General features: G+C 37.8%; 1 protein-coding gene across 27 annotated transcripts in view; it reads left to right on the top strand.

Moving 5' to 3' along the window:
- The first annotated feature begins 842 nt into the window (after positions 1 to 842).
- The window catches only part of BNIP2 (BCL2 interacting protein 2), a 37,789-nt gene continuing 10,851 nt past the window's right edge, over positions 843 to 27,780 (top strand). The window contains exons 1-13 of one of the 27 annotated variants that reach the window (XM_072738662.1): positions 1,428 to 1,604; positions 8,479 to 8,585; positions 9,708 to 9,775; positions 10,690 to 10,857; positions 11,742 to 11,832; positions 12,498 to 12,674; positions 14,056 to 14,158; positions 15,100 to 15,231; positions 16,674 to 16,760; positions 16,884 to 16,982; positions 17,679 to 17,714; positions 20,364 to 20,411; positions 25,650 to 25,758. In XM_072738662.1, the coding sequence (XP_072594763.1) occupies positions 10,840 to 10,857; positions 11,742 to 11,832; positions 12,498 to 12,674; positions 14,056 to 14,158; positions 15,100 to 15,231; positions 16,674 to 16,760; positions 16,884 to 16,982; positions 17,679 to 17,714; positions 20,364 to 20,411; positions 25,650 to 25,743 (885 nt within the window). In that variant the 5' untranslated portion in view covers positions 1,428 to 1,604; positions 8,479 to 8,585; positions 9,708 to 9,775; positions 10,690 to 10,839 and the 3' untranslated portion in view covers positions 25,744 to 25,758. Of the gene's footprint in view, positions 1,106 to 1,364; positions 1,605 to 6,071; positions 6,193 to 8,478; positions 8,586 to 9,707; positions 9,776 to 10,689; positions 10,858 to 11,741; positions 11,833 to 12,497; positions 12,675 to 14,055; positions 14,159 to 15,099; positions 15,232 to 16,673; positions 16,761 to 16,883; positions 16,983 to 17,678; positions 17,715 to 20,363; positions 25,044 to 25,649; positions 25,759 to 27,780 lie in introns of those variants that run through there. The other 26 variants (XM_072738672.1, XM_072738650.1, XM_072738663.1 and 23 more) reach the window with 26 other exon arrangements.

Raw genomic sequence — 27,780 nt, 5'->3', positions numbered from 1 at the left:
ATTTTTATAGAAACATGTGTGCTATTTATATAGTTATATGTATACAAAAATCTGAAAGGATATACCTAAATGTATACCTTCTCTATAGTTTCCAATGTTTCAACAATAAGTATAGCTAATTCATGAGATGAGGATAAGAAGATAAATTGTAGAGTGGACTACTCAAGACCAAAGCAAACACCGACCAAACTAACTGGACAATCAAGTCATACAAATGAAAAAGAAAGATGGCAAAAAAAAAAAAAAAAAAAAAAAAAAAAAAACCACAAAAAAAAACAAAAACCAACCCCACATAACTGTATATAATTTCAAATGACTTGCTGCCACCTTGTGAGGAATGCTCCTCATTGCAGGACTGAAAAAAGCAAAATAGGAAACTACGGGGGGGGGGGGGGGCGGAATCTGAAACTTAAGACAAAATCGCTGACGCAAGCACGATCCAAGAAATTGTTTAGCTAAGGCTCTGCTTATCAGCTGATCCGTCTTGTTTTCTCCGCCAGCTAACTTCACAAAACTGCTTGGAGGAAAATATTATCAAACACGTATGATGATAGTACGTCGTCATATGTCTAATAAGCAGCACTTTATCTCACAAAAGCCCTAGGAAGGAGGTATTACTGTTCCCTGTTTTCAGAGATGAGACAGAGTTTCGACCCCCCCCCCCGCCCCCGTTACCAAGAATGGGTGCATGTTGCCAAAACCCTGTAAACCGGGGAGCCGCATTTCGGGTCAGTGATGGACATTTTTCGGTTGCCCCCAAGCTCCCTCTTCCCGTTCCCAGACGCACCGTCCAATGGGCGGACGGCTGCGCCTTCGTGGGGACTCCCGCCGCACGTCTGCACACCTGCGCCGCTGCGCCGGGCGCGAGGGGGCCGCCGGCCTGCGCCCTTCCGCCACCTGTGCGCGGCCGACGGGAACAGCAACAGCGTCTGGAAAACGTGACGGTAATCTTACAGCACCTTTACGGCGGCTGCGTCCACTGATAAAATACCTGTACTCTGGTTGTTTCACCTTCCCAGAGCACGGGCCACACCCGGCTGTTCACTCAAAACAACCAGCCCGGCGGCTCCCCGCACAGAGCCCGGCAGCCCCGGTTGTCTTCACGGTAAGGACTCTTCCGAGGTCTGGCTTCCCCTAGATGAGGCCTCGGAGATTCTTCCTCCCCTACTTTCACCCATTCTATGCTATAAAATTATTCTAAGGATCAATAAAGCCCACAGAAGGGATGTAGAAATGTCCCTTTGAGAGTCAAGGGCCGGGTCTCAGCGGGAGGAGAGGAAGCGCGGCCAGCCCGGGCGGAATGCGCATGCGTCAGTCCGCGCGGCCGAGGGGGCGGGGCAAGGGCCGAAGACGCCCCTCCCTCCGTCTCCGCGGGCCCCCGCGCCCGAAGGAGGTCGGGGTTCCGTCACTTCCGCCCCGGCGGCTGTCTGCGTCCGGGTCAGCTGCTGTCGCTGCAGCTGTAGCCAGGGCACTGGGCCCGGGTCTCCGCTGCAGTCCGAGGGGAGCGGGCTCCTCTCGGCGCTACCTCCTGCGCCCTGGCCGTCAGCCCCACGTCGCCGGCCTGGAGGGGCGAGGAAGACGAGGGGGCCAAGGCTTCCTCCGGGGTGAGTGCGGCCCGGGAGGGCTGGGCACGGCGGGGCTGGGCTGAGAGCAGGCCTGCGGCGGACGTCTGAGGGGTGCGTGCCCCCCGGACAGCCCGAGAGGGGAAGCGCGGAGGGCCACGGGTGGAGCGGGCCGCCAGGGAGCTTGCCCGGGACGCGCTTCCCGGATCCCCGCCCAGCTTAGGCCCCCGCCCTTGGCTCGGCTCCTGTTTGCCTTCCCTAGGCTTACCCGCCACCCGGCCACCCCTTTTCCGTTTGTGCTGTTGTGTTCGGGGTGGGACTTGGCCCCCCCTCCCCCGCTGGGCCCCCCTGCACACGCCCTGGTCTGGGTGCGGTGACCGGGCCGCTTCGGTCGCGTATTTAAGACCAGCGTCAGTCCCGGTGCAGAACAAAGAAACTCGGACGTCTGATGTCCCCAGTACCCTCGGGGAATAGACGCGGAAGCGGCACTTGGTAATGAGGGCTTTAGAGGACCTTCCTACGTATAAAAGCCCAGTTCCTGCGTGGATTCAGACATCACCTTTTGCTTAATGGTTTGCGTTTCCTGGGCGTCTCTCATGCAGCTGGAAATCTCCTAGATCAGCTCCAGTTAAATCAGGAATCTGTTCGGATCTGTTAACGTTGCTTTGAAACTTCCCTCGTCTGCCAGTTGGCGGGAGCCCTCTGAGAGCACAGCTTTTGCCCAGTTCCTCCTGGTTGACATAGTGCCTGCCTTAGAGTTTAGTTGACTGAAGTGTGTGATTGCACTTTACAGTTGCCTTTTTTTTTTCCCTCCTCCTCACCATTTTAAATTAGGATCTCTATTTATCTTAATGCCTAGTTACGTTTTCAGCGAAACATATTCCTTCTCTAAAATTTTATAAGAGTTTCTGCAACTTGTAAATGGATAACTTCAGTTACCCCGTTTAGTTAGCTTGTATACTTTCATCTTGATCTTGGACACCTCTTACTTAGTTCTCGTCATTTTACATTTCTTCTAGACTATTCTTATTTTCATAATCTCCTCTATTGCCGCCTAACATTGTTGGGGTAATACAGGAAGTATGACAGGTCCACTTCTGCAAACATGGATCTTGAGCTAGATGGTCATTAGTCAGTGCTGTTGTAGTCTTTAAGCATTAGAGGACCTTTGAAGTTAAATGTAACCAAGTCTGGCATTACAGGCTTATGCTGTATAAAGTTGCCAGTGAACTGGAGACAGTGTGCTGTATTAGAAACAGGCTGCATTTAATCTGGGACCCAAAATGTAGGGTCATTTGCCTCATATGTAAGCTAAAACGGGGATAAATAACACCCATATTTCGTACCTCACAAAAGCTGTTGATTGGAACATACTGGATGATGAATGTACAAGTGGTTAGTAAATGCCAAAAGGAAAGTGGTTCTTTTCATTGCCTCTGGAGTAACGCCAGTAGGAGCTGTGATGGAAGAAGGCATCTGAAAAAGGAAGGCCAGACAGAGCTGGCAGAGGGAGAAGCAGGCTCCCTGCAGGGAGCCCGATGCAGGACTCGATCCTGGGACTCTGGGATCACACCCTGAGCCCAAGGCTGACGCTCAACCACTGAGCTACCCAGGCGCCCCTGTGATACAGTATTATTAACTATAATCAACACGACACGCTATACATTACATCCTTAGGATTTATTTTATAACTGGAAGTTTGACCCCCTTCACCCATTCCTCCAACCCCTCTCTCCTCTGGCATCCACCAGTCTGTTCTTTACATCTTTGAACTTGGTGTGTGTGTGTGTGTGTGTGTGTTTTAAGATTCCACAAGTAAGTGAGACCTTATAGTATTTGTCTTTCTCTAACTTACTTTATATAGCATAATGCCCCCAAGGTCTATCCATGTTGTCCCAACTGGCAAGATTTCATTCTTTTTATGGTTGAATAATATTCCATTGTATATGTATACCACAATTTTTTTTTTAGATTTTATTTATATATTCATGAGAGACATGAGAGACAGAGAGAGAGAGAGAGAGAGGCAGAGACACAGGCAGAGGGAGAAGCAGGCTCCATGCAGGAGCCTGATGTGGGACTCGATCCCGGGTCTCCAGGATCAGGCCCTGGGCTGAAGATGGTGCTAAACCGCTGAGCTACCCGGGCTGCCCTGTATACCACAATTTTTTAATCCATTCATTTATCGGTGGAAACAGGTTGCCTCCATATCTTGGCGATTGTAAATAATGCTGCTATGAACATGGGGCTGCATATACCTTATTGAGATAATGATTTTGTTTCCTTCAGATAAATACCCAAAATTGCTGGATCAAATGGTAGTCCCTTTTAATTTTTCGGGGAACCTCCATACTGTTTTCCATAGTGGCTGTACCAATTTACATGCCTATCAACAGTGCACAGGCACTCCTTTTTCTGCACATCCTTGCCAACACTTGCTATTTCTTGTCTATTCAAGAACGGCCATTCTGACAGGTGTAAGGTGACATCTCACTGTCATTTCGGTCTTAGAAACTAGTATGACCCTGCTTTCAAGGAAGCAGTGACAAGCGTATAAGATTTTTCTGGAGGTGTTTTGGTGATCTTTGTAAACATAAATATAGGCTGGCCTAAAGTATTTTCCAGGAACGCTACCAGTGCTGCCAGCCTCCTAGGGAAAAGTGAACACAAATACTTAGAATGAAGCCCTTCTGTTTAAATGCAGAAGTAAAAGACTTGCCTGGACATTTCCTTCTGCCAACTATAATTGATTTCAGCATAGATGGTAGTTACTAGCACCTATTCTAGCAGCACTGTTAAACTACATAATAGTAAAGTGGCATGTCAGATTATAATTTATAATTCAGACAGTTGTAAATGTGATTTTAATATTTAATTTTTGCTTATATTGCTGAGTTTATAGGGAAATCCCCTTCTTTATCTTGGTTGAATTTACTGCCACACCTCCCTTCTGGAAGTTGTCTCAGGAGGTAATCCATTCTCCTTGATTTTTAACCTCACTGATGTGAGCCGGTGTTTTGAATTTATCTGTATGCCTTCTGCTGGTAACTGGCATAAGCAATCATGTGCTCCCGGTACTACCAGTATGCTGAGAAATCAAGTTATTCTTGTTGCATTTGGTTATTTTAACAAATGGCATCTTAAAGTGTAATTTCCTCCATTCTAATTTACCAAATCTATGAACAAAAAATGGGAAACAGCCACAGTTAACTTGTGAGTCAGCGGTGTCCTGATTTCCTTCAAAGTGGTTGTGCTTATATTGCTCCTTTCTTGTTTGTTTCCTGTTCTTACAGCTGCTGATGATTAAGTGCTTCCAAGAACAATACTCTCTCAATTGTTTGAACTTTTTGTCTACCTAGTGTACTTTTCTCTCTACAATTTATGGTGAAATAGGCAAGATTGAGTCTGTCTGCTGTCTCCTACTGGTTCTGTTTAGCTTAAATAATTATCCCCAAACTAAATATCCATGTCCATGTGCTGTATTAACATGACATGCTTCAGTATGATTTTGAAATAAAAATGGAATGAATTGGCTGAAACACTTGAAGGAGTTATTTTCAAGTGATAAACTTCTTCAAGTAGTAGGGGAACTAAAGGACATCATTTGTCTTATAGAATTTCACAAGTTACATATTTCTCTTAGAAATAAGGAATAAGGGCAGCCCCGGTGGCGCAGCGGTTTAGCACCACCTGCAGCCCGGGGTGTGATCCTGGAGACCTGGGATCGAGTCCCATATCAGGTTCCCTGCATGGAGCCTGCTTCTCCCTCTGCCTTTGTCTCTGCCTCTCTCTCTCTGTGTGTCTCTATGAATAAATAAATAAAATCTTAAAAAAAAAAAGAAATAAGGAATAATTTTACCAACAGAAATTGATAATTGCATGTATGTGGGTTGCTCTAAATATTTTCATTACACTTTTTGAGAGTAAAACAACAGGAAGCCTATTTATATAGTTTAATAAGAAAAATAAGCCTAAGAGGTAGAGCAAAACAATGGCTTGCTATCCAGTGTCTTACCTTATAATAGTCTTACTTGTAACTAACATTTACAGGCTTATGTGCCATGCACTGTGCTAGGTGTTGGGAATATAGTGATAGCAACTTTCAGTCTCTGCTTTTATTTATGAGATATTAAATATTTTTCTAAGTATGTGGGATATTTGAAAAAGGCAACAAGAACATCCTGATATTTTTCCAACACGTACAAAAAGGTGAAACAAAATAATGGAAACTTTTTCTGATTATTGAATTTCGGAAGTATATTCACTTTTAAGTGATTACACAAGACTTCAGAAAAAAATTGAGTACAGTGAATTAAAAACTTCTGAAAGAGATAGTTTTAAACTTTTAGTGATAGTGTTTCAGTCTCACTTGAGAATTAGTTTCTAAGTTAATAGGCGTTAAGTATTTGGGCTTTATGGCCATCATCTTTTGGTCTTTTATACTAGTTCTGTGTTCTAAATAGAAGAGATTGGTAAGATAGGTATCCTTTTTTTATTTTTTCTTTACAGAGAGAGTTACCATCAGAGAACAATCTATAAGGTGATCATTGAAGACCTGTGTTAAGGTGTAGTCTATGTATGTATTAGAAACAGAGAACGTGGTAAAGAACTCAAGATTGCTGTATTTTAGGTGTGTTTTCCATTAATTTCTCAACATTGCCTGGCTCAGTGTTTTCCCAGAGAATTAAAAATGACTTACATATGCAAATACTGAGTTTTCCAAGCAAATATGTTGGTGAAGAAAAGAGCGTTTGCCATTTTTTTCTGTGCTTCACAGTGGGTCCTTGAAAATTTAAAACTTTTAAGAATGTGTGAAACCCTTCCTTGAGCATAAGTAAGAATTCAAACTGAGAAGAGAGCCTCCCAGATATAGTTTACCGTGTGAAATCTAACACTTTAAAAGATTGCCAGTGTGATTTTGTTGTTGTGCTAGAACATAATACTTTTTTGTACAGCTTTGTACATCTTTTGAGTGTTGTAATGACAGCAAATAAAGCAGCTATAAACCACTACCACATCTTTGTTTAATTTTTTATTTTTTTTAATTTTTATTTTTTTTATTCCAGTATAATTAACAGTGTTATACTAGTTATATTAGTTTCAGGTGTACAATATAATGATTCAGCAATTCTGTAGGTCACTCAGTGCTCATGATGATAAGTATACTCTTAATCCTCTTCACCTCTTTCACTCACTTCCCACTCACCTCCTCACCAGTTCTATATACTTGAGTCTTGTTTTTTTTGTCTTTTTATTTTGTTCATTTGTTTCTTAAATGCCACATATGAGTGAAATCATACGATATTTGTCTTTCTCTGATTTTTTTCACTTAGCATTATATCCTTGATCCACCCATATTGTTGCAAATGGCAAAATTTCCCTTCTTTATGGCTGCGTATTACACTAGTGTGTGGAGATATTGTGTCTTTGTTTTAGAAAACTAATTGAAGTGAATGGGTGTCACCATTTGTTTTAATTGAAAGTTTTTAAAAGTCAATATACATGATTTTAAAAGTCAAATAGAAAAAAAAATAAAAAAATAAAAAAATAAAAGTCAAATAGTTTAGGATTTACTATGAAAAGCATCAGTCATTCTCGCCATCTCCCCCTCTTTCTTTTTCCACTGGAGCCAACCACTTTTTGCTTAGTTTTTAATACTTGTAGTGATACTTTCTATCTCTTAAGAAATACATGTTTTACTGCTTTTTTAAGACAATAACTTTAGGGACGCCTTGAGCATCTGCCTTTGGCTCAGGGCCATGATCCTGTTCCGGGATGGAGTCCCACATCGGGCTCCCCACGGGGAGCTTGCTTCTCCGTCTGTCTATTTCTCTGCCTCTCTGTGTGTGTCTCTCATGAATAAATAAATAAAATCTTTAAAAATTAAAAAAGAAAACCAATAACTATAGTCATCTAGTGACTTGCTCTAATGCAGTTGAACTAAATATTAGCTTATTATCTTATCCCCTAAAGTATCACAGTTTTTGTTGCACTCATTAACCAGTTGATCTTTATGACTTCTTAATCTTAAACCTCTAGTTCTTATTCCATCAACCCAAACCAATCCCTGCATTCTTCACTTTGTAAAGTGAGGATGTAGGCAGCCACACCCTTCCTTGGACAGACTAAAACTAAAACTGAATGGCCTAGGTTAGCACATATAGTTGCATGAGTAGAAATATTCACTAAGTTCAGTGTCTGAAAACTTATGCTGAACTACATGAGAAAAGTTTAGTATAGATACGTCGCATTCATTTACTGGATAGTTACTGAGTAGCCTTCCTTACATGGCTCTGGAATTATGGTGTTGAAGCTACACAGATGGAAGTATAGAAAACAGCACACATGTTAATTATACTTCAATTTAGAAATGTTAATTATACCTCAGTTTAAAAAAAATACAGGATACATACCACTTGGCTTTACTGAATCGTGGATGTAAATGTGATTTATTAGTGTTCAGTTTCTAGGATCAACTTCTATCCAGAGGACAGAAAATTTAATTATGGGTCTAGAATAGAGAATATATTTACTTCTGCTCACCACCACCCCCCGCCAGTTTTTACGTAATTCACAAAATTTAATAAAATTTAAATCACAACCTACGACACACATGCATATATGTAACTGAAAACATATTTTCACTGCGTAATACCCTTACAACAAATAGTACTTACTTCACTAGTGTGTGTATATATATATATACATATATATATATATATATGTATATATATACTCTGAGTTTCATTCTTTTTCTTTCTTTCTTTCTTTTTTTTTTTAATGGTAGTTGCAGCTCAATAAATTGATTTCATAACCAGGGTGGAAGTGTGAACTAAGGTATAACTTTGTTGTACTTTTTCAGCAGATAAAAAGTAACATGGTAAATACATTGTTATAAATTTTTCTCTTTTCACAGAACATTGGCTCTCTGGATTATCAAGAGTTTGTAGTTGATATTGAATCTAAGCTGAGGATGGAAGGTGTGGAACTTAAAGAAGAATGGCAAGATGAAGATTTTCCAATGTGAGCAGTACTTTCAAAAGAAGACAAATTTAAAACAAAACTTCAAAATGTCTTTATTGAGATACCACTTATTTAATTAAATGAGTATTAAACTTCTTACAGAAACCCAGTATCAAAAGGTGTTCATTTGATGCTAGAAAATGAAAATTCCAACAGTTAGAGGAATTATCCTATACCTTATCTTTCACTAAATATGTATGTGATGTTTCATAATCTTTTATTTTTGTTTCAACATTTAAATTTCAGAATGTTGACTGTTACAAAAAATGCTTAAATATGGTATTTCTTAAGCTGGAGTCTGAGGGGTTCCTGGAAGAAGGGAGTCTTTGGATGTAAGGATTGTTTAATTTTGTGCTTCCATTTTAAGGAAAAACTTATTAAATAAAAAGGATTTTTTAGATCATCTGGCCAACTACTTTGGTTTGCATTTGTATTTACAATTGTATTGGCGCCAGCTGGGTTAAGAGAAAAAGGGCAAAGGCAGACCTTATATTTAAATGGTGCTTCCATACCATCTTGGTCAGAAGACCATCCCAGTGCATAAGAAGGTGAAGGTCCATTAACAGAATATGGACAGCTGGTGGGAGTACTAAGTCATTGCATAGCACATGGTGATAATAGTAGTAATATAGAAATGCTGAGCTCAAAAGAATTGTAGCCATCATTACCATACTCCCATGTGAGGGACAGTTTACCACACATTGTATTATATATCACATTAAACTCGTGCATTTGAGTTATATGCTTTTTAGGTTGTTTATAATTTTTAGATTTGTCTTGTAGTTGTATTTAACAGCAGTTACATAAGGAATTTATATCTACTTTTATGTGCTACTTATGTAAATATGTAAATCATCTCTGATAGTTTGAAAATTTTTTCTTTAAAAGTCATTTGTTGACGGGATGAGCACTGGGTGTTTTTCTGTATGTTGGTAAATTGAACACCAATAAAAATTAATTAAAAAAAAAAAGTCATTTGTAAATTTGTAAATTACCGAAGCTTTAGAAACTATTTTATTCAGTGTTCCACATAATTGGTTCTCTAAGATATTTTTAATAGCTCTTTGAACTTCAAAAAAAAATTTTAATTTGTGAATTAAAAATTATGTCTGTATCTTCTAGACCTTTACCAGAGGATGATGGTATGGAAGCAGATATTTTAGCTGTAACTGGACCAGAGAGCCAGCCTGGTAAGAACTTGGCACTTTGGTTTCAATGAAATGGTAGACTTTGTGCTATTTTTGAACACATTAATTTGTCAAGGAAAAAAAAAAGAATACTTTTTGTTCTATTATACAGAGCCAAAGGAGAAGTTGAATGTTTTAAGAAAGCATTTTTTAATGCTTTGGAAATTTAACTTTCCAAAAGCATACCCTTAGGTTTTGGAAATTTCTATAATAAAAGGTTGAGAGGAGATCATTTTTAGCAGTAAAAACTCACTATAATGTCTGCCTCTGTTACTTAAAAAGATATATCCTTGCTGGGATATGTCGTCTTGCCATGATATAGAAGCAATAATGATCAAAATCCAAGGTTTGTAAATTAATACTTTGGGATTGTGTTTGCTTAATGTTACTTTTCTTAAGAATGAAATGGTTAGAATTTTTCCCTTATTTGGGGAGCCTGGGTGGCTCAGTCAGTTAAGCTTCTAACTCTTGATATCAGCTCAGGTCATGATCCCAAGATTGTGAGATCGAACCTTGTGCTGGGTTCTGCACTGGGCATGGAGCCTGCCTATAATTCTTCCTCTTCTTCTGCCCCTTTCCCCACTCACATGCTTACACTCTTACTCTTTCTAAAAAATATATAAACATTTTTTAAAGATATTTATTTATTTGAGAGAGAGACGGCGTGAGAAAGAGAAAGAGCACAAGCCAGGGGGAGAGGGAGAAGCAGAAGCAGATTCTTCACTGAGCAGAGAGCCTGACATGGGGCTTGCTTCCAGGACTGTGAGGTCATGAGCAGAGGCTTAACCAACTGAGCCACCCTAAAAAATAAATACTTAAAAACGTTTTTTTTCCTCTTACTCAAGTTGAGCATGTAAACATTTCTTCTAATCTATTGTTCACTTTTTTTTTTTTTTAACCCATTCCATACTCTCTAGAAGTTAATGGAAATAAAGTCAGAAAGAAACTCATGGCTCCAGACATTAGCCTGACCCTGGATCCTAGCGATGGCTCTGTGCTGTCAGATGATTTGGATGAAAGTGGGGAGATTGACTTAGATGGCTTAGACACACCATCGGAGAACAGTAATGAATTTGAGTGGGAAGGTAAATGTTTCATTGTTTTTATCTGACCTGCATTAATAAATGTTTGTGTCTGTATATATATGTGTTTTTTTGAATAGTGGTCTCCTATTAGGATAATTGAAAATTTAAAAGTTGATCATGAAGCTAAAATCAATGGTTAAGGGATTGTGTTGAAACATGAAGTTACTCATTTTAAAGTTCCTACTATATCATTGTTACTAAGATAGGAAATTCTGCTAGCACTCAATATTCTCATGACTTTCAAAACTATTTTTAGTAGATGACACAAGTGGCTTTATTTTCTTTCCTAATTGCCCAGTGTTGTAAAGTTACTTTTTTCATGTTGTTTCTAAAATATTCCTAGTAACTATGGCATGTTCTTTTATTCCATCAGTCAGCTAAGAAAAAAGCTTCGAAGAGACATGTACTATAGGGAATATGCTAAAAAGTAGTTAAGGGTTTACAGAGAGAGCTCTGAAGGGTGATTTTTTTAAACTAGGTTTACCTGGTAGTGCTGTACCATGTAAGCAGCCAGCATGATTCATGTATCCTCTTGGTCCCCAGACTTTACATTCCTTCTCATCAGTTAGTTTGAATTCAAAAGAATTGGCATGTGTTTTGCTTTGATGCTTTCTTTAGTTAGATAATTGCTGGGTACAGTGTCTTTGTATAGTTGTTTGTATATTCCATCTTTAAAATGATTTTTATTTCAAAACAGTGTTTAGCACTATGTGTCTTATCTGCAGTAAAGAGTAAGATCCTTGGTATGCTGTATCTTTGTTCCTTTTTTCTTCCCTGTTCTACTGGTTCAGTAAGCACTCCAGTAATAAGCAATATTTTAAAAAGATACTGAAATAGTTTTCTGCCTATGTGTTTTGTCTCTTCTTTCTTTAATGCTGCTGTAGTCATTTCCTGGAAGGATATTTTCCGTTAACAGCTTTATCTTGGAAACAAAACAACTAACATGCCGTAGGTTCCCCCTTTCCCCATCTTTTGGTAAGGACTATAATACTAAAATTTCAAAAATCATTACTTCATTTAAAATCCACTAAAATGCAATCTTGAAATATAAATTACACCTAATCATTGGTGCTTCTGCTTTGGCTAATGTCAATTTAAAATAGACTTTTGCATGTACACTTCAGAGTATTCTCAATAAATTTCTGCTCAATAAAACTGATCAATGATAAATAATCACCAACTGGTTAACCACTTTCTATCTGATATTATAGTGTTTGGGGAATAATTTACATACTTAGTAACAAACAATTAGCTCTCGATTGCTTTAAATAACCTGTAGTAGTAACTACCAAGAACAATGTTGTAAATAGAATCTGGAATGGCATTATAAGACTGATGTACTAAGATTTTAATGGCTTATGAATTATCTTTTTTGAGCTCATGAATAAACATTGCACTGTGATTAGGTACTTTCTGAATTAGGCAATACAAAAAAAGTTAACCACGATTTCCAAAAATGTAAAATGGCCTCATATCAATAACAAGCCTTTTTCTCTATTATAGAAGAAATACTTAAAATTCCAAAGAAGGTATAATGAAAAATTCTCTGAACAATCTAATTAGATAGTAAAGTGGTTAACATGTTAATTTGATTTTTATTGTATAAAAATTTGTGATTCAAAAACTTTTTATTTTGACAGATGATCTTCCAAAACCCAAAACTACTGAAATTATTAGGAAAGGCTCAATTACTGAATACACAGCAGCAGAGGAAAAAGAAGATGGACGACGCTGGCGTATGTTCAGAATTGGAGAACAGGACCACAGGGTTGATATGAAGGCAATTGAACCCTATAAAAAAGTTATCAGCCATGGAGGTAAGAGCTATCAAAATTGTCCTTACTTTTTAGTGCTGTATCAGAAATGTAAATGCATAAAGAAACTCTCCCTTGAGTTAAGAAAAATATGTAATAAACATTTATCATTCATTTTATTTTTTTAAATTTTTATCATTCATTTTAGAAACGACAGATTTGAAGTAAAAGGATAAAACCAAATTTAAAAATCATTAGTACAATAACACAGTATATTCAAAAGAGTATATAGTGAAAACTATCTTTCGCCCTATCTCTAGACGTCTCCCCTTTCAAAACTGGGACTTTCTCCCCTTTTTATCCATGCATTCTCCTCTGTATTTCTGTAGTCTTTATTCATCTAAAAGCAAATCACTTGAATATTTGCAGTTACATTATTCCGCCTAATTTAATCCTATTCAGATGAAGAAAACAGGATAATCTGGATCAGGAAGTCCACCGATTTGCATTAATTCAGCTAGTTCTTAAGAAGCAAGTTGTAAGGGCTGCCTCATGGTTTAAACCTAGTGTCTTTCAGAAATAGTGCTTTGTTTGGATTAGTGGGAAATAATTAGGACCATTTTATCCTATTGAATTATCACAGTGTTTTCTGACTAAGAAGTTGAGAAAGGTATTGAAGATGCTAATGTTCTTGAAATGTTTAAACCTTTTCAGTGCACGTTTATAAACAATAGAAATGAAAGTTAAAACAATCTGTTACTGGATACAGCTTATTATCTAGAGATTATAATAAACATACACATTTTAACACTTTTTCTTCAGTTAAATAGAGATATGATCTTAGTTTTTAATACTTTACAAGTAATCTACAAAATGGTAGACATTGTTGAGTGTAAAACTATTTTTTAAAAAGCACCCACTTTGGGACTCCTGGGTGGCTCAGCAGTTGAGCAGCTGCTTTTGGCTTAGGGCGTGATCCTGGGATCTGGGGTCGAGTCCTGCATCAGGCTCCCTTCATGGAGCCTGCTTCTTCTCCTTCTGCCTGTGTCTCTGCTTCTCTCTGTGTCTCTCATGAATAAATAAATAAAATCTTTTTTAAAAATAAAAATAAAAACCACCCACTTAAACCATTACTTGCATAAGATTCTTTTATTGCAGACCTTTTTGTATTAGGCTTGCCTGGATTACATCACTTCATTTGTCTATTTGCTAAAAATAAGGCTGCCTTTCTGATTGTGCCACTTTAAGGGGCTTTCTGGTTTTTATGCCCACTGTTTCCTCTTCAGGGGTTAAAGATCTTTATAAAACTATATAAGGTTAAAAAAGAAACCATGCTTTTTTGATCAAAAAAATTTGTGGATCATGAACCACTATAGTCTATCAACTGTACAGATTTCCTCTGAAAAAGTAAAATCATGCTGGTGATTTTAAATTTCCTTTTCAGGATATTATGGGGATGGATTAAATGCCATTGTTGTGTTTGCTGTCTGTTTTATGCCTGAAAGTGGTCAACCTAACTATAGATACCTGATGGACAATCTCTTTAAGTAAGTATATCTTCACAAAAAAATTTGGACAGAATTCTGGTTAATTAATCTCCAATTTAAGGAAGTGAATTTAACTGGGAAAAGATTATAATTATCCCCATTCTGCTTCTTTAAGTCCTTATTCTTTGGCATTATGAAACTATTTTCCAACTCAACAGAAAAATTGTCAGTTTAAAACTGGAAGGAATATTTTAGTTTATCTTTTCCAACTTTTTTTTTTTTTTTTTTAGTTTTTATTTATTTATGATAGTCACACAGAGAGAGAGAGAGAGGCAGAGACACAGGCAGAGGGAGAAGCAGGCTCCATGCACCGGGAGCCCGACGTGGGATTCGATCCCGGGTCTCCAGGATCCTGCCCTGGGCCAAAGGCAGGCACTAAACTGCTGCGCCACCCAGGGATCCCTGTTCCAATTTCTTTATGTTACATTTGAGGACACATTAAGTGTAAAGAAATTACTTTTATCGCCAAATCATATGGCTAAACTGTATTTACTCCCAAAAAGCCAAATGTAACTGAACTGATTTAGTTCTATTCCCACGGAGTCATTCTATTTCTTAAGTTAGTGGTGTTTTTAAAAATCTTACTGAGGAAAATTTCAAACATAAATAAAGGTAAAGAGAAGTATATTGAATTTTTGTGTATGAATCATCTTCCATAATTAATCAGTTTATACTTCATTCTCAGAAGTGCATGTTCTTCCCATTGTAACTTTGAAGCAAGTCCCAGAAATCATGTCGTTTCCATCTATAAACTTTTAAATATGTATTTCTAAAAAAAATTACTCTCTTTTATATATAATCATAGTACTAACTAAGGCAGTTCTGAAGTTTTAGTTGGCTTTGCTGTCATTAAAGGGGAAGGAAGGGCATTATATAATTTGGATAATTTTGTTTGGTTTTGCAAAGCAATATTTAAGGATTAAACTTATTTGTTTCTACAGGTATGTTATTGGCACTTTGGAGCTGTTAGTAGCAGAAAACTACATGATAGTTTATTTAAACGGTGCTACAACTCGAAGAAAAATGCCCAGCCTGGGATGGCTGAGGAAGTGCTATCAGCAAATTGATAGAAGGTATTATAAATACACATTGAGAACTAGTCTGAATAATTTTTATAATAGCTTTATTAAATTTTATTTCCAGTTGCCACTTAAAGACACCATAATTGTATTTGTTAATTTCATAACACATTTCTGTTTTTTCAATTCAGTATTTTAGAATATCGTGAGGGAAATTAGTTTTGATCTGTTTTATAAAGAATAATTCCTGGGATGCCTGGGTGGCTCAGCTCAGGGCCTGATCCGGGATTCCCAGGATCGAGTCCCACATCAGGCTTCCTGCATGGAGCTTGCTTCTCCCTCTGCCTGTGTCTCTGCTTCTCTTTCTGTATCTCTCATGAATAAATAAATAAAGTCTTTTTAAAAAAATAATAATAATTCCTTAAAACAAACCTATAGAATAGTTCTTTATTTCTCCTATTTATACCACGTTTTCCTATAATTTACATTTTGGAAAAGGGTGGAAAACATTTCCTGTTTTAATACATTCTGTTTTGCCTAACTCATAGTGCTTAGCATATTTTATGGTTTTTTTTTTTTTTTTTTTTTAATTTTTATTTATTTATGATAGTCACAGAGAGATGAGATAGAGAGAGAGGCAGAGACACAGGCAGAGGGAGAAGCAGGCTCCATGCACCGGGAGCCATATTTTATGGTTTTTAAGATGCTTAGCTTTAATCTTACTTTGGAATGAGCTCCAGGGGAGTATATTCTCCTGGGAATTAGTCATCCTTACTGATGGAAGGAACTTTGAATCTCCAATTGGTTTGATTTGATTATAGCTAATTTGAACTTATTTAATGAACTCTGACTCATTAGTAGTTTTCTCTAAATACCTAGACATGGCATGGGCTAGTTCTTACGATTTAAAATAAAACAAAACAAAACAAAACACGTAATGACCACTTTATTTGTGGAGTATGCATGATAAAACAGCAGTGTTATTTGGTCTTTTTAACCATCCAGGGTAATCCTTTAATTTTTATTCAGAATTTTAGACCCCCTAAGAATGTGTTAGATCTGATTTACATTTCCTGTTCCTGTGGTGATCTGGACTCCCAGCTTTCTGCCTGCACAGTGCTTTTTGTGGTGATTGAAGAAATCAATACCAGTTCCGCTCTTGTCCAGAAGAATGAAAACAGCTTACTTCTGTATTCAGTATTGACAGAATCCTAAAAACAAGTGAATGTATCTAGGAGACATTTAACAACAGGCTGTACCGTGGACAAAAATTTAACCAGATGAAATAAAGTTCATCTCGTAGCAGTAGGAGAGACCGTCAGAATTGAAAAGTGTATTTTCTCGTCTTTAGGCATATCACATCTAAATGAACTTAAGGATGAGGGGGTTTTGTGTAAAGTTGCGCATACTTAGTAATGCCTTACCTTTTCTTCTAGCATTAGACTTTATAGAGCTTTTAAATTTTTATTTCTTTTTCTTTTTTCTTTTAACTCCAGGTTACGGAAAAACCTAAAATCACTAATCATTGTACATCCCTCATGGTTTATCAGAACACTTCTAGCTGTTACAAGACCCTTTATTAGGTAATTTTCTGAGAGCATTTTAAAAAAGAAAACCATAAACAAAAACACAAAGTCCTTATATGAATTTCTTGTCACTTTTGTTGATCAGAATATTGAGGTAATTATTTTTATTTTCTTCCATAGCTCAAAATTCAGCCAAAAAATTAGATACGTCTTTAATTTGGCAGAACTAGCGGAACTTGTCCCCATGGAATATGTTGGCATACCAGAATGCATAAAACAGTATGTTTTGTTTTATTTCTTTAATTGTATTGGATCTTTATATTTTGATGTGCAAGAGGTAAATATTTTTCAATATTCATTCTTTTTCACTTCCTACATGATAAATATTTTGTAACTGCTCTTGTTTTTATAAACTAAGGAAAAGGGAAAGAAGTGTTTTCTAGCACCTTCCCCATAAGTCACCATTTTCTTCAGTGTATCAACTGAAGAAGCAGGAAGGATTATTTCTGGTTGTGATTAATTTTTATTTTTAAAGACTATTTACAGTCTAAGGTGATTTCCTGGTTGGTCATTAGTAAAGAACATTCTCCAAACTTAAACATGCTGCTCTCCAAATTTGAATAAACCCATCCTAGCATTGAATAATCCCATTACTGAAGAAATACAGTATTATTTATATCAGCCTAACTTTGGTTCATTCCATTGGAATTTGGTAGAAGGCTATTAACATAAATCCTTCGGTATCACACTGCTATGATGTAGAAAAAGTTTTTTGGTCTACTAATCTAAGGTTTAGTCTGTTTAATGTGTCAAAGCCAGATTTCTTTGGTCAGTTTTCACTTTCTACATAGTGTGCTAAATATTTTTGGTTTTGCCTGCAGACTTCTATGAGCTTATTGTTGGTGCTTTTTTTTTTTCAAATTTTGTTCATCTTTATAACATGTATATTTACTGAAATAACTCTTCCCTACCAAGGTATGAAGAAGAAAAGTTAAAAAAGAAACAAAAAAGGTATATGCACACCTTGACTGGGTTGCATCTAGACTAGTCCATTTGCATTGCACAGACTAACTCTTCCTTATTGGTTGGTTAGCTTGTAGACAAAGATAATAGCATTTGTAAATATAAACATACCCCAGAATCCAAATACAGAGTGAATCCAAAGTTCCTGATGCTGAATATGGCTTGGATTCACCCTGTTCTAACACCATTTTAATGCCAATTAGGAATTAAAGGCCATAACCCCTCCTCACTCCTTCATGTTATATATGCTGATGACAAAACCAGAGCAATTTTGCTAAGAATGTTATTTGGAAACCCAATTCCCTCTAAGGCTGTATCTGTTTCACCGTATTGTTTAAATGTCTATCTAGTGCTTTTGATAAATACATATGTACTTTTTTAAAGAATTGGTGTATTTCCCTGGGGTTTATGATTATATTTGCAATGCACATATTCTTTGGCTAACCAACATTGATTTCCCTATGTGCTTAAATGGCCTGCTAACCAGTCAAATTCTACATATGATAAAATACCTAAAATTCAACATACCATTAAATAGTTAAACACTCTGCTTTCCATCTTTGATTTTGAATACTGCTTTGAGCATAACAAACTATTAGCTATTAATATCTCGGCTTAGAAGATGAAAGGCAAGGTATAAAATAGTTACCATTTTATAAAGTAATTTAGAACTATAGGATTTGGAGTTGACTTGTTAATGGATTTTTTTTTTTTAATAATGACAAATTAGCAAAACAGCTTTGAAACAGCCTCTCTTAAGAGTTAAGGTGAAAGATTTGTTATGTAGTTATTAACACTAGCTATTCTAAGGAAGTAATTATAAGGAACTGAAACATTATTTGAACACATTTTGACTCTGTTGATGAGCAAGAATTCAGCTGACCATGTGAGGGAATCATAGCTTTACATTTTTTATGACACTTAGTGTAACAAACACTTTAACATAGAGATGTGGACAGTAATTTTAGATACTGTTAATTTTTTTTCCTTTCTAGGTACTAGTGTATACTTGCCAAAGAGATAACTGAAATCAAAAATACAGTCTGTAATTGTATATTGAAGCCAGCTGCTTCATGGATTTCAAAATGAATTGCCTTTGTTGATAAAATCTGCTGTATTTGTGCCTTTTTTACGAAGTTCTTAGTATTTAATTACCTGGAATTTAGGTATCAGAAAACAGTGGAACAATACTTTTTATTTAAATATATTGCTCGATACCTACCAATACTGTTATATCTTTATTTTTTCTTTTCTTTTTTTTTTTTTTTTTACTTTTGTTTAACCTTAATAGAATCATTATGTATATGTTTCAGGTACTTCTTAATTTTTGCACAGTTTTTTTTGTCTTAAAAAAATAAATCCTTGTCAGCTTGAAAATGGTAACAGTCAAGTTTTAAAAATAAAGGAACACATTTTTAAAAATTTAACAGAGGCTATATGTGGAGGAGTGTACTTAAGGTGAAATCTCTATGATGAGTACTTAATAAGGAGGCTTCAAAACTGAGCGTGAAAGTATAGTAGTTCTAAATGTTGTAGATATTTCTTTCAAACAGCTTAGCGCAAGTGTAGCCAGAGAGATCGCAATTGTTAAAATGTTTGTTTAAATATAGTAGTTTAAAAATAAAGCAACTGTGAAATTAGTTCATAAATTTATTTCAGATGTCGAAAAGACTAGATGTACATTGCATGTCTTATCAAGACTATATACCTTTCAAACTTCTGGTACCAGCATAAAAAATGTTTTTAGATGTTATTAATCTGGCTTTACCACAGACCAAGACTTTTAGGCCTCATTTACTAAATGTTCAGGTGATCCTAGTAATGGGTGGTGGTGATCATAGTAATGAAAACAAGTATGAAAAGTATCTTCGTATATTATACCAAATTGTTTTAAACTCCCCTCTATCAGTAATTCAAACAAGTACAAATATAGTAGTAATAGACTGTTGTACATTATCTTTAAAATGTTGTTTGTAATTGTGTTGTAATTAACATAATTCTTCTAATCCCCACTTGCCTAAATTTTGATGTGATCTCTATACAACCCACTACTAATCCAGTCTGATTTTTAACCACTTCTAGATATTTCCAATTATTAAATTTGATGGCTTCTTACTATCAACATAAGTGAAAGGCATTTATATTCTAAGTATACCAGTAAATTTTGGAGAATAACTATGGTTCTATAAATAACATTTTTATCACTGAATTTAAAAACATTGATCAATTGGTGGCATTAGTGGCATTTTAATATTTCAGTTAAGAAAATCATTTTTGAGGGAGTTGTTTTTCCTGCCACTCTCATCACTTAGATCTATGCCCCACCCATGCTGCAGTGCAAGATTTTAATTACCTGTTGTAATTTGAACTTTTAATAAAGTTAATTTGGGTATTTGTATGTAAAATATTTTATAGCCTTTAGGCAAACCAAGGGTCACATTTCTTGCCAGTGTCCTCTTGTCTTTAAAAATTATCTTTCCTGGTTGGGGAAATGTTTGGTAACCTTTTTACTATGTCTGCTTCTTTGCAAAGCTTTGTTTTTAACAGAATAATATTCTATGCTAAAAGTAGTCACAATTATCAGAAAATTGTCTAGTTCCTGGTGTCTTATTATCTATATTCTTTTTCATTAAACAGAGTTGATCAAGAGCTTAATGGAAAACAAGATGAACCGAAAAGTGAACAGTAAGTTTGGCGTCTAGTCCAAACAAGACTGAAGAATGTGCTGATGAAGCAGTGCTCTTTTTTGCATTTATAATGCATTTATTGGCCCTGATCTTTATGTAACCTGTTACAAAATTGACTTGACTCTTCCTTAATGGACTTTTGTATAAGGGACTGTTCACTGCTGTATTGGTTTGCAAATCTCTTGAATTTAGCTCTTTTCTAGCTAATTATATTGTAATCATTTATATTTTATATTGCTAAATAGCAGAGAACCACACTTTATATAAAGCAGTTTTTGCATTTGTTTGTTGAATGATGCATCATCTTCTGTAAAATATTTATATGCCTAAATGGTAAAGGAAAGAGATAATATATATTTTTATGTTTCTGAGCAATATTTTTTAATGTGTACCTGTCTTATGGAAGAATATGCAGGTAAATAAGACCATGATTTGTAAAGTGCATGTTCGAAGTTTTGTTTTTGTAAATGGTTAGATACATTTCCTGGGTGACTTAGAAAACAGAGTTGCTCATAAAGTGAGGGACAGTTAAACTGGTTCTCATGAATACCCAAAGGTCATGTACATAATCTAAGTAGATTAATACTATCCTAAGCCTTTTTTCTCATTTAATAGTGTTTCTTAATTCAGAAGGGCAAATACAAATGTATTGCACACTTTTTCCTTTTTAAACTTTCAAGACAAGTCAAAAAGCCATTTTTAGAACTAGAGAATTTAAGAGGCTGAGAAGTGGGGTTTGTGTATATATATATATATGTATATATGGGACATTTTATCTTCTGGCCAAAAGTCAGAACTTTATAAAACTTTTAGGTCTGTTCTGTTCACTAATGTGAAATAAGCTGTGTCCAGGGTATCACTCTCCAGAATTTGTGAGTGCAGTGTAGTATTCAGAGAATGTGATGAGTTATTCACTGTCACTATTTTTCTGTAGAAAATAGGGGCTGCTTTTTCAACTGCTCTCAATGTGGGCACTTTACCAAAATACTTGTGTTTCTCGGTTACTTAAACTTGATAGTAGGTAGTTGTTTGATCTAATCAGATATGTGTGTATTCACATTTTCTGTTGAATCATTTTGACAGTACTGTAAGTTATTTTGTAAGTCTTAGCGCATCATTATGCTAACAACATTATGCTGTCTTGGACGACATTTAATACAAGCATATAAAGTTTTTGTTTAATTCATTAAGTACCTTGACTTATATTGAAGTACATTGTACTGAGGTGCCCAATTAGAACTTAATTACCCACACAGTCATCCTGAAACAACAGATTGGTCTGTCATGTTTTGTGACTCATACACACGTGAAGAAATTAGTTTTCCAACAAATGTGAGGGTGCTATCACACCCCAGCCCTTCCTATAAGATAATTTACAAAAGAATGTCCTAGGCTAGAAAATTGAAGCAGATGAGAGCTAAGCTTTTAGGATTTATTCTGTCCCAGACTGAACACACATGTGGCATTTACCATTGCCATTTTTCATATAAAGCTTCTATTAAAAAAGAGAATTTTCCTTTACTTTTTTGTCCTCTTCAGTTATAAACTTGGCATGTTAACCTAAGTCCAGTTATGGGAGCTGGAGGATTCCCAGGATGAGATGTTCCTCAACAGCCTTCTGACTTTCACATGGATCCTAGCAGCCATAGGCAGATTCTAAATTAATGTCATTATAGCAAATAAAGCCAAAACTATTATTGCTTGCTCGTTCCTTAAAAACAGTTTGTGTTGAAAAAGCGAACTAATAATAACAATTTAGGTATTCCTTCTGAATTTACCATATGAGAATTATGAATAAAGAATCATTGAATTTAATTGTTATTAGAGTCTATATCTATCAACTTCTTTAAGTAGTCTTTCACCTGTAGGTCTTTATCCTGTTCAAAATTTGCTGAGCTTTTTACATAGGTAGTTTTCCTCCACATAAAGTGCACAGTTCTTCAGGTTCAACAGTTTGTTTATTCACTTTTGCTTTTGCAAGCATTGTTCCTAACTATAGATACAACTTGTTGCAAAAGTGGTGCATTTTCCTAAATAGTTTTTTTTAAGTACAAGTAGCCTTTAATCTATTAGAACATTAAAATTCAGAAGGAACAGTGTTAACGCCTGGGATATAACAAAAGGAATGTGCTGTGAATCGTTTGATTAAAAGACCATCTGCTCTAACCTACACCTTAATGGAATCTGATATAGGGACATGCCCTGTAATAAATGCTTCATTACTATAAGGCTTAAAATCATAACTGGTAGGTTAGAGGAAAAGCGCACTTAATGAAGTTTGTTATTTATAATGTGTTACTATGTGACATTTCCCCCGTATCATTCAATTTTAATTTTCAATTGCTGATTGAAGGGAAAGTACATAAAATTGTATTATTTTTATCTTTCTGTTGGGATCATGGATCTAACTTAACTGGTTTAATTTTATTTTTGTCACTATAGTTTGTTATACTTGGGCTCTGAGTGCCTGTTTTTAATCAAAAGTTTCTCTATATAAAGTAATTTGCTTGTGTTCTGCTTGGTTATATTCCTAAGAAGCATCAAGGAAAATGCTATATTGGCCTTACACTTGAAGCTTAATAGCCATTAACTGGGGTGAGGGGGTGAGGATAGGATTTTAAGGAGGGCCTAGGGGGTAGTTTGAAAGGAAGATAACAAAGCAAGGATATAGGAGAAAGAACTTTAAAGGGGTAAAGAGTAGCTCTAACTTCAGATGTCACTGAATGTGTCCCTGTTAAGGGAAGTACTGTGTATGGCAGCTCTGTACACCATGTAACAGGCTTTCTTGTATCCAACTGGAAAACCTGCAGGCTTCACACAATATGAGTTACGACTGGAGTGAAGGGGGCAAAGGCTGAGAATATATTTAGATAATGAGAATTTATATTTTCCCCTGCTTTGTCTCTTCATAGAAGCAAGCTTGAACAGAAAGAGTCAACAATTACAGTGCTCAGATTAAAGTTTAAGACTAGGTTATTTTTCATATTTTATGGTTGGTAAACATTAATGTAGTTTTCCAAAATGGACAGCACAATTTTAATAACTGCACGGGATACTGAAATTTGCTGATTAACAGGTATATATCAGTGGCTAGAATTTCCTCAACTGCAATTTCAGGATTTAAAAAGGTAAGGATCTGCTTCTTCATAAGATATTTGTAGATGACTGTAGCATTACTCTTTGGCTGTTTTTATGTGAGTGCTCAGGGAATTTGCAAGTGTTTGATTTAGTGCAGAAGGGGCTTTTTTAGATTTCTTCAATTGAGAGGTAAATTAGTATTAGGATATTACTGGATTGAACAGGCCAGTTTCCTGGTATCAGTAAAGGTGTATATAAGGTGACAGTAGCTTCGTCCTTTTTTCCGTGTTATATGTGGAAAATTACTAACATTGCTCCATCAGAAGGAAGAAGATAGGCTGAAAATAGAGATTTGTTAATCCATTGCATCTTGTTTTCTTGCTTATTTTTTCTCATCCTATTTAGATATTTGAGAAATGGGTAACCTCAAAAGGAAGGAATAGAGGAGTTTATGTGCATATTAGTTAGACCAACTATTCTTTTAGAGTTTATCCTTGTCACAGGGAACAGGAATTTGTGATTTGAGTTGCTGGGGGAAAGCATGAAGAAGTTAGACTTGCCTGAGAAGGTCAGCTAGTAAGGGAAGTGGGAGATTATCTACTCAGTGTTCTAAATGTACAGAAGAATTATCTAGGGAGCCCTTCACTCCTCTCTTCCCCATCCCAGAATTGTGAATGAATTAGATCAGTGGTGAGTCCCAGTGATGTAACTTTCCTTTAAAGGTCTAAATGGTGTTTGAAAACAAGTAATGTGTTGAGCATGAGAAGTGACACTAAAATTTGAACATAGCTGTTACTTTCTTGCAACTATGTATGATAAAGATCTACTCACTTATGTTTTGAGAATTACTTTTAAGAATACTTTGAAAAGGTCACATGAAGCACTTAAACATCCAATAAAAATCAAGGGTTTAATTAAGCTTTCAGATTGATAAGCAAGTATCCTGAGCTGTTTGCTTCATATAGCTGATTCTATCTCGCAAGACATTCTACAAGAGTTTAAAATATTTACATTTTGAAATCTTTCTGTTTTCACAATCACTATGGCTAAGGAGGAACTTGGAAAATAATACTAATTAGCTATTCCACTGCACTTTTTGTATGCGAACTTTCTAAAGTTATACCCCTTAAACTGTTTATTTACATAAACCTCGCTAAGTAAATATTGGAGGTGTTCAGAACACTATTCACATAGAACACAATTCAGAGTATGTTAGACACACACTTTGATACAGATTTCAAAAATTCAAATATTTATCTTAATGTAAGTTCACATGCTGCCATTTAGACACAGTGTGCTGTGACCATTTCACTACTATTCAGTTGATGTTGCCTAGCTTGGTGCTTTCATTTTACAGTGTGAGAAATTCAGTTCTGATGAGGTGTGCAAGATGTTGATATGGTCCCTGTAAGAAATAATAGGGTTGGTCTTGATTTACAAAGGAGATGTGATCTTTTATTTTCCTTTGACTTGTTAGGAATACAGTGTCCTGATTTGTTGCACATCATATTTTTGCAACGTTAATGAACTTAAATAAATTAATTGGAAAGTTTGTTTTTGACTCATTACATTTTTTTTGTCTCCCATTATGCGACTGAGTTTTTACAGTGAATTATCTCATAAGCCTTTCAAATAGCTTTCGACCATTTTCTGTAGTCTGGGTGCTACTTCCTATTTTTCAAGGAAGTTGAGGTGTCCATCCTGCTTGAGTTTTAAACATTACCTTAACTATCACACTTTGTACTTCACAGTTTAGAATCATTTTCGTAGTGGGGAATCCAACAGTAAAATCAGTTCAATAAGTGGCTGAAAACATGGCATAAATGAGACTGTTTAGCTTATAGATCTGCTCGGGAGATTCCACTTAGTAACACTTGTTTATGTCTTTTCTCCGTAATCACTGTTCAGCTGTTTAATGGCAAACGGCTGTCCACATATTGCTGCCTTTAATCCACATTTAGGATGCCATTTGGATTTTTGTAAACTCAATGTATATTGAAATGTTTATCTTCCATTAGGTACAAATTTTAAATACGGATTTTTCCCACATTAAAATTCTTTAGGAATCACAGGAGCTTGCTAGGCTAAGTGAATATCAGCCCTATTTTGAATGGTAAAGAAATCCTGCTCTAATCTTCGCAATTTGTCTTCAATTTAGTATTGCAGGGTCTTCAACAGTACTGCCCCGAACGCACTTCAGGCCTGAGAGTGGCTGCCCTAGCATCCCTAATCGCGTACCTACCCGTGGATAAGATGAGTCTCTCTAAACCATAATTCCCTGACGATTTAGTAAACCTGGTGAATCACCCGGAAGGGACGGGAGCCAGTCCGCGGGCCCGGGGCTGGAGAGCCGCCGCCCCTCGCCGCGCCCCTCGCCGCGCCCCTCGCCGCGCCCCTCGCCGCGCCCCTCGCCGCGCCCCTCGCCGCGCCCCTCGCTGCGCCCGCCCTTCCTTCCCGGGCCGGCCGGAGTGGCGTGTGGGAGCAGCGGCGGGCGCGGCGCGGCGGGGCGGGGTGGGGCGGGGCCTCGGGCCCACCCGCGGGCGGTCACTTCCAGGTTCGGCGAGCACTTCCGGGTCGCCGGCGCAGCTCTGCGGCTCCCGCGGCGGCCGAAGAGGCGGTCGGGAAGTGGCTGCTTCCTGCTGGGCCGCTGGCCGCTCCGCTTCGGTCCGCTCCGCGGCGGGAAGCGCCTTCCCCACAGGTACTGGCTGAGCCGGGCCCGCGCTCCCTGCCGCCCCGCGGGGGCCGGGGGCCGGGGTGGGCCGGTCGGCGACCTCGCTGCCGGGAGAGCCCCGCGGCGGGTCCCCGCGAGTGGCAGGTGCGGGAGGCGGGGGGAGGCTTGGGTCCCCGGCGCCAGCGCCTCGGGCCTGGGGAAGCCCTCCGCCCCGCACGGCGGGTGTAGCCGGGCGCACGTCGTTACGCGCCCAGCCGGACGGGGGGACGCGTTCCCCGGGCGCCCCTTCCCGTGCGGCCTTGCTGCCTGAGGCCGGCCTCGCGGGTCGTGACGAGTGTCCGCTCGGTGGCCCGCCCGGCGGGCACTGGCGCTCCGGAGCCGCTCGCGAACGTGGGACCCTCGTCGTTTTCCACCCTGAGCCGCGGGGTGGAGGAGCCCGAAACTGACGCGGCGCCTGCCGGGTCCATAGATCGGAACATCCCGCGAGGAATTTTTAAGAATCTAAGATCATTAAAACAAGTAACTTTAGCAAATGTTTGAGTAACGTAGAGCTGGTTTTCGAACTAGTATTTATGTACTGAGGTATTATTGACACATGACATTAGCTTCGGGTTAGTGTTTTCGGTTTCTTCGCGTAGATACCAGGAGCGGAATTGCCGGATCATTCGGTCGTTCTGTGTTCATTTATTCATTTTATTTATTTGGAGGAGCCTCCACCCTGCCCCCCCCCCCGTGTCTGCAGCAGTCCACAGCCCCGCCAACCGTGCGCAAGGGTCCCGTTTTCTCTTCCTTCTCGCCAGCGCTTCTCTCGTCTTCGTGATAACGGCCGTTATAACAGGTGCGAGGTGATCTCTCAACGTGGTTTTAATTTGCGTTTCTCTGACGATCCGTGGTGTTAAGCATCTTTTCCCGTGCGTCTTGCCGATGTTTATGATGTGTATGTGTTCTTTGGGGGAAAATGTCTATTCAGATCTGCCCCGTTTTTGATCAGGCTGGTTGTTTGCTTTCGAGCTGACTGAATTCTTTATATATTTTGGATCTTAATTTCTTATCAGATACATGACTTGCAGACAGTCTCTCCCGTTCGGTGGGTTGCCTTTTGTTTTTTATGTACAGCTCTTGTTTGTGTATTACTACTTCGATCCTCTTTACTTTGGCTGTATGCCTTGTGCTCAACCTTCCAGTTCACTCGTCCTCTCAACTTTAATATTTAACTCTTACATTGTGTATTCAGCAAATATATAAACATATAAAAGTCGGCATTTTTTTTTTTTGAATGAATCAAACCTGTGTGCCCCGGCCCCTGCAACCACCCATTTGTTCTCTGAATCTACTCGCTTATTTTTTCTTTTTGGTTTTAGATTCCACACATATCCAGTATCTTAGGATATTTGCCTTTCCCTCTCTCACGTAACTTCATTTAATGATAGCGCGCATGATGTCTGTCCCTGTTGCTATAAATGGCAAGATTTCGTTCTTTTTATGGCTGAATACTATTCCATTGTAATATATCCACAGTTTCTTTATCTCTCGCCTTTACCCCTTGATAATGAAAGGGGTAGCTCTTAGCTACCCCTTAGCTACCTCGCTGCTGGGAGAGCCCCTTAGCTCCTGTAGC

The sequence above is a fragment of the Vulpes vulpes genome, chromosome 15, assembly GCF_048418805.1.
Source record: "Vulpes vulpes isolate BD-2025 chromosome 15, VulVul3, whole genome shotgun sequence".
Taxonomy (NCBI): Eukaryota; Metazoa; Chordata; class Mammalia; order Carnivora; family Canidae; genus Vulpes; species Vulpes vulpes.
Note: the sequence above shows the minus strand (reverse complement) of the source record. Positions and strands in the feature narration are given on the sequence as shown.